Raw genomic sequence first — 12219 nt, forward strand, 5'->3', positions numbered from 1 at the left:
TGAGGCTTTCTCCCGCTCTCAGGACAGTCTTAGTTTCTCTCGATCGGATGGGAGGGACTAATCTATCACGGATTGATCGCTTCTATGTGGGCGACAGGTTAGGGGAGCGTGGGGGCTCCATTGGCATTCTCGCTGGCACCTCTTTTTCACACCATGCGCCAGTTATTTTGACACTTGAGGAGAGGACACGAGAGACCAGCTTGCAGTTGAGGATCCCAGAGAGGGTACTTACAGATCCTAGTCTCGCTGAGGACATTGAGAGGATATGGCATGATAGCCAGAGCTCTGACCAGGATGCAGCAGGCCAGTGTGCCCAGGGACTCATCGAGCTCAGCTCTTTTTTGCACGCTGCAGCCTTGACACGGCTGGGAGAGACTCGCGAGCGGGAGCGTCGGTTGAGACGTAGCCTTGCTTTGCTTCAGCGCCTTCAGGAGCAACAGCGTACATGTGAGTGGGTGGCGTCCCAGCTGAGCCAGGCACGCCAGGAGGTTAGAGAGGCAGAGGAGCAGAGACATGAGAGGCAGAGGAGCAGAGACATGAGTTCTACTATCGTCGCCAGGCCTCTCAGTGGACGCAGCTTGGTGATAGAGTGACTGGGGAGTTTTTTGAGATTACTGGACCTCGCCATGCTCGAGCAGCAGTCCGCCAGCTCAGGAGGCAAGACGGATCGGTAGCCACTGAGCCCGGGGAGATCAGAGCCATTGCCACTGAGTTCTATAGAGACCTGCTTTCAGCGGAGCCAGCCACTGAGTTCTATAGAGACCTGCTTTCAGCGGAGCCAACCACTGAGGCTCGGGATGCTTGCAGACAAACTGTGTGGGCCCATGTGCAGAGGAGGGTCACAGATCGTATGCGCACAGTTCTGGGTGAGCCTCTTTCAGAGATTGAGCTTGCTGAGGCCTTGAGGGTCCTTCCGCGCCACAGTTGCCCTGGGGAGGACAGATTGACGCCTGTCTTTTTTATGCGCTATTGGGACCTTTTGGGGCCAAGCCTCTGCAGGGGTTTTCAGTATGTTATGGACACTGGGGTGATGCCACAGAGCTTTTCAGAGGGCTTGATCTTTCTTATCCCCAAGGGGGAGGGAGTATCAGATGATATTCGGCATTGGAGACCTAGTACGATCCTCAATACTGTCTACAAGGTCTTAGCAAAGGCCTTGAGTTTGAGGATCCAACCCTTCCTGGGGGAGTTGATTCATGCTACCCAGACAGGATTCGTCAAGGAGCGCAGTATCCTTGACAACATTTTCACCTTTTGGGAGGCGACGGCTTGAGCTAGATTTCTCGGTGAGGACCTGGTCGTGATGCTTCTCGATCTTGAGAAGGCATACGATAGGGTCGATTGGGGTTTCTTAGAGGGCACTATGCTTCGCCTGGGCTTTGAGCCAGTTTGGATTCGAGGAGTGGCGGCTCTATATTCCACAGCTCGTAGCCAGGTGTTGATGGCAGGAGAACAGGGGCCGAGTTTTGAGTTGACGAGATCAGTCCGTCAGGGGTGTCCTCTCGCCCCTTTTCTTTTTCTCTTCTTTGCTGAGGCTATGAGCATGTATCTGACGGCAGAGGAGGTTGGTTTGAGAGGACTCCAGCTCCCAGTCCGAGGGGAGGACCTGCTCGATGCTGAGTTTGCTGATGACACGGGTTTATTTTTGCATGGCCAGGAGGCCAATCTTCAGCGGCGGGCAGAGTAGTCGCTTCAGGTTTTTAGTGCAGCTTCGGGAGCATTGATCAATTGGCGCAAGACAGTGGCCTTTTGGATCAGTAGCGCTCCCACTCTGGCATGGAGCCGAGACCCGGGTTTTAGATGGATTCCTCCTGGCACAGCAGTGCGGTATTTGGGATGCCAGATTGGACTAGATTTGTCACCTGAGCAGTAGATTGCCCCGCTTCTTCTGAGCATTCGGAAGAAGCTTTTGTATTGGAGTACAGCTTGGCTATCCTTGGCTGGGAGGGTGGTGGTGGCAACTCAGGTGCTTTTAGCGACCAGGTGATATCATCACGTCTTGCTGGATCTTCTCGAGCTCTTGCATCAGCCAGGTACAGAGGCTGATCAGGAACTTTCTTTGGTCTGGGCAGGATGGTCAGTCAACCCGGGCTAAGGTTGCTTGGGCAGTTATTACACTTCCGCTGGCCCAGGGGGCTTGGGCATTATAGATCCAGTTGATCAGAGTAGAGCCTTATTGGGGAAGCTTATTGTTCGGGGGCTGCTTCCAGGCGCTGAGCCTTGGAAGGAGCTTCTTTTTCAGCAGCTTCTGCAGGCTAGGGCTCCCCCAACAGGGGGCACTTGGGCACCAGAGATACGATGGATCTTCATAGAGATGAGGAGGACAGGCCTCAGTAGAGGATGGGAGGACAGATTTGCCTTGAGCATCTTGCGAGCTTGGGAGTTGCTGAGACCGGGACTCTCTCAAAGACCTCCTTCTTGTGATGAGGAGCGAGCCAGACAGCCGCTCATCTGGAGCCCAGCGGTACGCAAAGAGCAGGGTCATATGCTGGGTTCTCGGCCTCGTCTAGCCTGGGGACCACTGGCGGCAGGCCCAGCACGTAGTTTTGGAGACTGGCAGGCCTTCTGCAGTCTCCCAGAGGAGATCCAGGTGGAGAGGCTGAGTCACTTCAGAGGGGGGCTGATTATGAGGGATGACATTCAGGAGGCAGTGGTTCACGCCTCTCGAGCCACTGGCCTCACGGTGGATGGGAGCCTTTACACAGTTGGAGATCCTGATTGCTGTCAGAGCTTGCACTGAGGATGGTAGATGCCTCTAGTATGAGATCCAGGATGAGGGCAGACTTCAGAGAGTGGAGGCGGAGTCGCCTTTGGTTGCAGAGTGCATCTTTCTGAGGATACGGGTAGTGGCCGCCACTTCCCGGAAGTGGCATATTGACCCAGACCCTGCAGATGTAGACTCTGATTGGCGTATATGGGCATATGCAGTGCGCCCCTTGGCCCGGCTCCAGTGGCGAGTACGAGTGGCATGATCCTTATACATCCCCCGAGGCCACAGAGATCACCTTTTTCCAGTACACTGTTCGGTTGGGGAGACATATTTTGACGGCGAGGAGGATGATCTCTCCAGCTGCATCGGAGCATTGGCGGCTACAGGGACTCTCACAGGAGTTCCTGGAGGCTCTGGGCTAGTCAACAGGCACGCAGGATCTCGACTTTCCAGTGGCTAAACGCCCACAGGGGCTCTGCAATTGGCACCTGGCTTGTCTACAGTGGTCTTCCGGCGGCCTGTGTCCGAAGCGGCCACCCTTTGGAGACACAGAGACATTGCCTATGGGACTGTCCTCAGGCGCAGCAGATTTGGCTGCGGATGCTGCGCATTCTGGCCCCCCTCTCTCCAGAGGGCATGTATATGTGGGGTGCCACTGCTTGGCCGACTTCGTCAGGGCCTGCTATGGGCTATGAGATGGAGCAGGACAGCCAGACCATCAGATTTATTAGGGGCCAGCCTCGCCTTGTTCCTTCACCGGATTTCTCGTCCGCCAACTGGACACAGGAGAGGGATCTACGATGGGAGCTCCTCAGCAGCCTCACCATCTGGTTCACCTGGAGAGCCCGGTGTTTCAGGGCCTTTGAGGGGAGACCGGAGCCACCAGCAAAGACTGTCCGGGGGATTTGGCAGGAGTTGATCCACACCCTGCGCGAGGACAGTATGACCGCATCCGGGGCTACTCGGATGAGGCGATCTTGCGGCGCCAGGCCTTTCACACCACTTGGCGCAGCGGCCCCTTCTATACCCTACACGCGGGTTCCCCCCGCTGGCACTACAGGCCACCTGTTTGGCTTTTCCCCCCTCCTATTGTATGATATAGCCCCTCAGTTCTTTGTACTAATATTTGTACTTTTCTGCACCTAGGGAGAGTCTCCCTAGCTACCTTGCTTGGATCTCTGCTTTGTTTTCTTATGAACAGGAGAGGGTCTTTTGTAGCCCTACGGGCGTTTTTTTTATATAACTAATGAAAGGATCTTTTCTCGGGGGGGAAAAAAAGAAAAAAAAAACCTTTCTGGATTTTTGGTGTTCAGCCATCTAGTATGGCCGGATTTGACACTTTGATCATTTGGATGATATATTGGGCACTCTGGATTATTTGGAAGGCTCAGAATCATGCTATGTTTCGACAGCCTTCTCTGAACTCTTATGCTTTCTTTCGTGCCATGACTATCGACAACTGGAGGCTATAGGCATCCCACAGTTTGAAGTCTTCTGTTTTTAGCTTTTTTCATTGGATGACTTCTCTCTGAAGTACATCCTATACATGTATATTGTTTTTTGGTAAAAGAGCACTGGTTTTTTTTTTTAAAGTAATTATGATGGGGGGCAAAGGTCAAAGCTATTAGGGATAAAATATTCAGTGTTAATCCGACCAAGATCCTAGCATGGATATGGAAGGGATGTAGGGCATGTGGATAAAGAGGGAGATGCCAAGGAGGGAGACGGTCACAATATACACACAAGCAGCGTGGGCAACATCAATGTTTTGATAGATCATGTATTTGTGTACTTTTTTAATTTTTTGGCTGAATGATATTTAGGTTTTTGTGGTTCAATTTAATGGCTGGGTTTTCTCTCGCTGTCACCCCTTCTTATTCCCGTTAATCGAAGTGTTGCTGAACTGACACTAATCTTAATTTTTCTCTGACACTATGTATGTACAAATCTATGATTAAGTTCTCTTCTGATTTGTGCATTATTCTCACTTTATGTAGGCTTAAAAGCAACCTGAAAAAGGCCATCTGCATTTATGATTGCAAAGTGTGGCAATTGAGGATGTGCGCAGACACTCTTGATCATCTTTGGCACATAGTCCATCATCTCCTCTCCCTAAACGTTAGAACATAAAGGACAAGTGCAAGTTAATTCTCTTTTGATAGAATGAAGTTGCAAGAAAAGACAAGTACTCTTGTGTTCGTCTCCTGTACAGGGACTAACAAAAACTGATTTCCTTGTAACAGAAAAACAATCACAAAATCTTCTTATATTTTTAAAAATGTAAGTACAAGACAACTGATTTCTTTGTGAAATGGTTTACTTTGCAATGCAAGGAGCCTGATTGCTCATCAAATAAAGCAGCATGAAGGAAAATCACATGTCCTTTTTTTGTACCGACTACAAAAGGTGGCACTCGAAGAGTTATCACTGTGCTGTCTTGTTTGTAGTCATCCATTGCAGAAAAAGATATGGAAGTAATTTCTCCTGCGCCTCATCCAAAGCTCTATGAGTACACCAGTAGAAAGCTATGAGCAGTACAAAAAATTTGACTGAGGTGCAAGAAATCAAGAGGACACCAAAGATTTCCTATAACCGAGTAACAACCTATTGTGGCTTCTACTGCTGAAGTCATAAAGATTTAAAGCAATATTAGACATTTATGTACTGCAGCCTTTAATGACTTAAAGCATTTAGGCTGAATTCAGTAAATCAAAGAGGTCATAGGCCATGGAGAGATAGACCGTCTTCTACAAAGCGGAAATTTCACAACTCCACACTGAAAAAGAACCATCATTAAGAATTAAAGCTGCACTTCATAATTACAAAACTGTAAGTAGAAAAAAGTAGGGTTGAGAGATCAAACTTGTCACGCACGAAAAGAAACAAGAGAAAGTAGAAATTGTTTTTGATTGGGTTTCAAGAATGTTCACTTTCAAGCATCTTGATCAGTTAAGAAACATTGATGCAGAGCTTGTCTTCGACCAACAGTTTGAGGTGGCTTTCAGGTGGGAATCTCATTTAAAGCTCAAAAACTGTACATTGATGGGGGTGACTAGTAGGGTTGAATGGTAATGGACCTGGGTTGCAGCACGTAAGAATGAGAGCACCCAAAAGCCACTTGAGAATGAGAAACTGCCCAAAGTTTCATGACCACTGAAACATTAGCGAGAATTGTTTATGCTCGATGATTCCTAATCAGAGAACTTATTCTTCCCAAATCCGGTGGAGGCTGCAAGGACTGGCCAGCTCAGATTATGTGGAACAGATGCCACAGTCCACAAGACGGCCCATTGCAGCTCAGATCTCACACAAGGGTTGTCCCTAAGACACAGCATCCTGCAGACAGAGAATTCATAGAAGCAACTCCAATACCCAGTTTCATCTGCTATGCTCTCCCACTGCATGCTTGTCCTCTGCCCGATGTGTAAGCATGTGCTCTGCCTGCTTGTGCTTTTTTCTCTACTCAGTGCTGCCTGCTGCTACGCATGAGGAAGGAGTTGCACAAGGAAATACTAACGGAATTGCGGGCTGAGATGTACACGGCACTGAAAGGGGAAATGCAGGCCCTCTTGAGAACAGAGGTGAATGTAATGGAAATTGCGGTGTATAAAAAAGTTAGTGATGCAATGGCTGAGGTCGAATCCTGGAAAACGAAGATGGAGAAATGCATAACAGATAAAGATGTCTTGATCAAGGAACTCCAAGGAGAACTTCTGGCATGCAAAAAACAGCTAGAAGGACAAGGGGGTCGGTAACACCCCAACTTGCTGATGAAATTAAGGAGTTGAAAACACACGTTGAGAAAGAGATCAGATCCTTTGCTGAGGTGACAAAGCAAACAAAAGCAGATGTTGAAGAGAATACCAAATGGATTGATGTAGTGAAGAAACACAAGGGCGTGTCAGTTGATAAAGTCAAGGTAATGAATGCCACTCTAGAGGAGGAGGCTAAGAGACGTGCCAGGGCCTTACATGTGCGAGTTATTGGATGGAATGAGAAAAGCTCCCCAAAAGAGGATGCAAAAGATCTTGGCACTAAAATGGGAGTATCTGAGCTCCCCATAGTGGATGCTTGAATAGTGGGCAAGGATGCTACAAAGGCATGGGCATTGATCTTGAAGTTCCCAGACATGGGATCGAAGAGGGCCTTCTATCAAAAAGGATGGCTCTCAAGGGAGAGAAGATTTATGTGGATGAGAATCTAACACCAATACAAGTAGCACACAGAAAAAGAGCATATGCCTCGGGTATATGAAGCATGGAAGGAAGGGAAGTGGGCAGTGTACAGGGACGGTAGGGTGATTATTACAGAGCGCCGATCTACATGACGGTGCGCGGCCCATGGAACCCTAAAGATGACAGTATGAAATTGTAATGGATCTCTACGTCTAGATGCAGGATACTTCGAAGACACATTTAGAGATAGAGACATTGTCTTCTATACGGAGACCCATCAGTGTGCAGGGAGTCGCCTCCCAACAGTGCGCGGATATACATGGGAGTCGGTTTATTGCCTCCACCCACGTACACCAAGTAGTACTAGAGGATCAGGCGGAGTGGCTGTGTTATTTAGCGAGGAGCTTCGGGATAGGGTTCATGTAGTACATAGAGACGCAGATGCACGATATATGTGGATTAGAGTTCACACAGAGAGGCTACAGGACATATACATTGCCGTATGCTATTTTCCTCCTGCCTACTCAAGATATGCACAGCAGGGAGAGTCACCTTATTTGCCATTGTATGAGGACATCATACGCTTTGCTAACTTGAGAGACATTCTTTTGTTGGGGGACTTCAATGCTCGTACGGGCAATGAGCAATCAACACTTTATGACACAAAGGAGCCTTTATATAGAGAGCTTGAAGCGGATGAAGTGGGCATACAGAGGACATATCACAGGATATGGGTGATATCACAGAGTATGGAACACATCTCTTGGCTTTGGGGAGTGCTCCTGGGTTGCTTATTTATAATGGTTTGTCACGATGGCCCGGTTCGGGTGCTTTTACATGCTGGAATAACAAGAAGGGCGCTAGTACAGTGGACTACTTGATGGGATCCCCTACTTTGATGCCAAATATCCAAAGTTTCTATATTTCTGACAGGCCGATTGGGATGGCGGCAGATCATGCATACTTATGCTTCACAGTGGTATGCAGGAACCAAAGACGATTATCGCCATTACCTCTCTCTCGCCACCCTAGATACCATTTTACACGAGAGACTTACGATGGCCTTTTCACTCTTGACCCAGATAGCCCTTTAGAGGAGCTTACGAGAGGCTTTACAGAGGTACTACATACCTCGGCAGCATATGCTTTCCCATATACTATAGCTGCCTCTAAGTCCTTGAGCAGTACTATTCCGCAGAATAGCTAGTATGATGACGAATGCCGAGAGACCCGAGCTCAACTACAGAGAGATGTTGCCCTTGGGGCACGTACACACAGACAGGCCAAGACGCTCTTCCAACGCTTTGTGCAAAAGAAGAAGCGGGATTACCTAGCAAAGCTCGAGGCAGAGTTGTACCAATTATTCTTGAGTCAGGACAGTAAGAGGGCTTGGCAAATGTTCCAGGAGAGGCAGCCACCTACCCCGATCATGGCACCCGAGACTTGGCATGAGTATGCGATGTCCCTATATGATGTACCTGGACAGCCTCCCATTCCGTGTCGACCGGATCATTGTGTTTTCTTCACTTTGCGGATGGTGCTAGATGCGATTGATAGACTACACATAGGGAGGGCGCAAGATCATGAAGGTCTAGCAGCTGAACATTTCTCATATGCACGGGATACTCTAGTCCAGATCCTTGTACACATGTTTAATAGAGCTACTTTGTGTGGACAAAGATCTCACAGTGAACCTTAGTAAAACCAAGGTTATGACATTTAATACCACACAAGCATGGGTGACTAGAACACAAACGCAGTTTACGTTTAGAGGAGAGCGAGTTGAGTATGTCAGATCCTATGTGTACCTGGGGTGACCTTCAGAGGGCCGCGGTTTTCTATGAGGGAGGCAGCAGAGGCTAGACTAGCACGAGGATTCGCAGCTTTGGGGACACTTGAGAGACAGTGCGCAGACATACAGTTTCAGGAGCCACGCACGAAACTATGGCTATTTGACACTCTGGTTACATCGACACTTCTCTATGGAGGAGCAGAGATATGGGGGCCTAGTCTTTTCCATAAGAGGAGGGAGCCATTGGCAGGACCGGACGGACCAGAGAGAGACTATTATGATGGATGGCAGCATATGGAGAGGCCATTAGTGATGATGATTGCACGCATGATTCGGAGCAAGTCATCTGTACCACATGAGATCATCAGGGCAGAGATGGGGGCTGCCCCAGTGGTTACTGAGGCTTTTTTCCGTGCAGTTACTTTTCTCCATAGAATATGGGAGTTCCCTCAGCAGAAATACCCTCGCCTAGCACTCACTTCCTCCAAACAGCTTGCAAATGAGGGAGACACCCAGTGTTGGTATGCCCAGATGCGCACATGGCTGGCCTTGCATCGCACGAGTATTGATGCACTCCCGCCTTTTGCTTACAACGTGGACTGCCGTTCTTAGATCTCAGCCGTTCAGAGCTGAATCGGGTGATCAGGATGGACATTGTGAGACTAGATACAGAGAGGACATGGGTCAGGCCCCCGCAGCCGTTGGGCACGAAAATGGCACACTACCATAGTCATTTTCTACACCTCTCTTCGGACGGGTTTATTATACGCCATGCTTACATGGACACACACCTCTCACATGGTATTCGGAGTGCTACTGGACAGATTCACACCTCTTCACACCGGCTGAGGATAGAGACAAGTCGATATGAGGATATATCACTAGAGGACCGCATATGCCAGCTTTGCCATCAGGAGGTGGAGTTGGAGGAACACTATATATGTCGTTGTATTGTCTACTATGAGATCCGAGGGAGGTACCACTGCCTGTTCCGTGAAGGCTTTGGACCTTTGCGTCGGATCATGGACTTTGAGGACCAAAGGTGCTTAGGGCTCTTCATACTTGAGCTTAGACGCCACAGAGAGAGCCTATTGAGGGACATGAGGGCAGTGGGACCAGAGCCGCCTCCACAGAGAGCCCTCACAGATTTTTTCAGAGCCAGCACTGTAACCCCACCAGCCTCTACTCCCCCATCTATAGGCCTACCTGGCAGACCACCCTCCAGAGGAGTCACCCTGGGCCATTGCCATCTGTAGAGCGAGACGCCCATGACCACGAGGATCGCGTCCACGACTCCCTCACCATCGGCAGATTCGAGCCATCATTGCCCGCCACCGGAGAAGTTTACCGCGACGATTCAGCAGTTCAGCTTTCAGCTTTCAGCTCTTAGCTCTCTTAGGATATTACTATTTTCATTCTTTCTTTCAGATTTGTTATAATGAGACATCATCATCATCAGTTGTACCTTGTTTTGGTCTCATGGGCCATTTCAGCCTTTAGCAGACGTTTATATATCTTTTTTTCTTTCTTTCTTTCAGCAGCTATGCCTGCCCATTTGTAGTTTCGCTACACCCATTTTTATCCAATTCCTGAACCACCTACTCTACAAATCAGAAATTAATGGAAGGTTTCATTGTCTAATAGCTGGAGCTCACCAATGCAACAATCCCCCCCACCCCCCCCCCCGCCCCAAACACCTGCTCACATAGCTCTCTTCTGCTCGCCCCTGCCCCTTCGTACCCTCCCCATCCAGCCTATGCACTGCCCCTTCTCCATCGCCCCTTCTCTATCTCTTCCCTTGCCCTCCCACAAGCAGACTCCCACTTCACCCTCACCTGCCTCTCCACCCTGCTCGCCCTTCCTTCCTACTTCGCCCCAGTGCCCACGCACTTGGATGGAGTAGTCCTCTCCACCGCCCCTGCCCGCCTGCGCGCCTGGTCTTTGGTTCCATGCTTTATCCACAGTTGGAGCCCGCCGCCCCCGGTCTATCCCCCTTGGAGGACTCTATGGCAGCCTCTGCCTCATCCCCATCTGAAGCCAGCCCCAACTGCGTATTTTCTAATGCGGACCTTGAGCTATCGTCTTCTTCTCTTCAATCATTGGAAGCCACCATGCTTGTCTCCGGCAGCCGGCCAGCACGCACGCAGGCAACTTTGAGACCTACACTTAATTACAAGTATCCTCTTGGATGGTAAAAATGCAAAGTTAATTAAATATTTGTTAGTAATGAATACACAAGGGGGATGGGGAGGAACAAGGACATGACCAGAGTTAGTTGAATATTTGTTAGTAATGAATAGGCTCTCTAGGCCAAAACTGGTAGAAACAAGATCTTTTATATTTCTGAAGAGGGATTTGACTACAGGGGAAGATACTGGACATCCTGAGAGGCTGGGGAGGAATCTTACAATTGAGATAACCTCGTAAGGCACAGTGTGCATAGAAACACTTGAGGACATCGAGATGGAAGGATACTTCAATGGTAGCAAATTTTAATGGTACTATGGTCCCCACTCACCAAAACCACACTAAGGGACATTCATGACAAAAAACAACATAAAAAATAGCATGAAGAGATGAAAGAAATAGCCCAACGAGAGGCCAAAGAGAGCACCAAATAAAATTTCAAGGGAAAAACATAGTGATAAACATGGCCCAAGTAGTAGACCTCGAAGAAGAAGACTCGGAAGTGAAACATGCTCAGTTGTGGCTAGGAATGACAACCCCAACAAGATTCACCCAAAAATTGGCTCTCGTCGATACAGGGGATAATAACAACTTGATGACCTATGACACATGGATCTCCCTCAGGAGGCCATGACCCCCATCTTCCCCTCTCCACTATCACTCCGCTCTCTGACCCATATAGGTCCATTCCGCCAAAAAAAAAGCCCTCTCCCCCCTCTGAATAACCAATTGCCTCACACACCCTTATCAACCCCCAACTCGGTAGCTCCCCTCGAACCTACCTCAAAAACACCACCACTGTTGCTAACCCTTTTCACAGGAATAACCCCACTAACAAGCCTCACTCACACTAGGAACACCTTTAGCCCCAAGGCACACAAGGAAGGAGCTCTTGCTCTTGGGTACCCAAGAAGCTCCTCGTAGCCCAAGGATATTATGAAGGTGCTACACAACTCTGTGGATCTCTCATCGATCCACTTCCCAAACTCACACACCAGCACAACCAGCCCCTCATACCTCTCGACGCAGCCACCCAAGGACTGATCACCAATACATCAGGATTGTGTTCGACACAGCAGGCTTGGCAGAAAGCACTCTTTCGCTGTCCGTACAGTACAGCAGTGGCTGTTTGGGTGTTCTCTCTCTATTGGTGCGCTGGCCGTACAGGAACAGCATGCTCTTCTTCTCTGTCTTGAGCGCTGGCCATACAGCAGCAACAGCATGTTCTCCTCCTTTTACTCACCGCTGGCCGTACAGCAGGGCAGTAGCGCACGCTTTCTCTTCCCCTGAAGTGCTGGTCGTACAACAGCTTTCCTCTCTCCTGAAGTGCTGGCCGTACAGCAGGACAACAGTTC

At 49.1% G+C, this 12219-nt stretch overlaps 1 protein-coding gene across 1 annotated transcript in view; it reads right to left on the minus strand.

The window, feature by feature from the left end:
- The window catches only part of LOC147604018 (cilia- and flagella-associated protein 251-like), a 212740-nt gene that overhangs the window by 161376 nt on the left and 39145 nt on the right, over positions 1-12219 (minus strand). Inside the window, exons 8-9 of the mRNA XM_086795115.1 lie at positions 5031-5194; positions 4721-4822 (exon numbers count right to left, since the gene is read on the minus strand). Coding sequence (XP_086651241.1) covers positions 4721-4822; positions 5031-5194 — 266 coding nt within the window. The remainder of the gene's footprint in view (positions 1-4720; positions 4823-5030; positions 5195-12219) is intronic.

The sequence above is a fragment of the Cibotium barometz genome, chromosome 62 (genome assembly GCF_041138505.1).
Source record: "Cibotium barometz isolate CiBa-2024 chromosome 62, ASM4113850v1, whole genome shotgun sequence".
In the NCBI taxonomy this organism is placed as follows: Eukaryota; Viridiplantae; Streptophyta; class Polypodiopsida; order Cyatheales; family Cibotiaceae; genus Cibotium; species Cibotium barometz.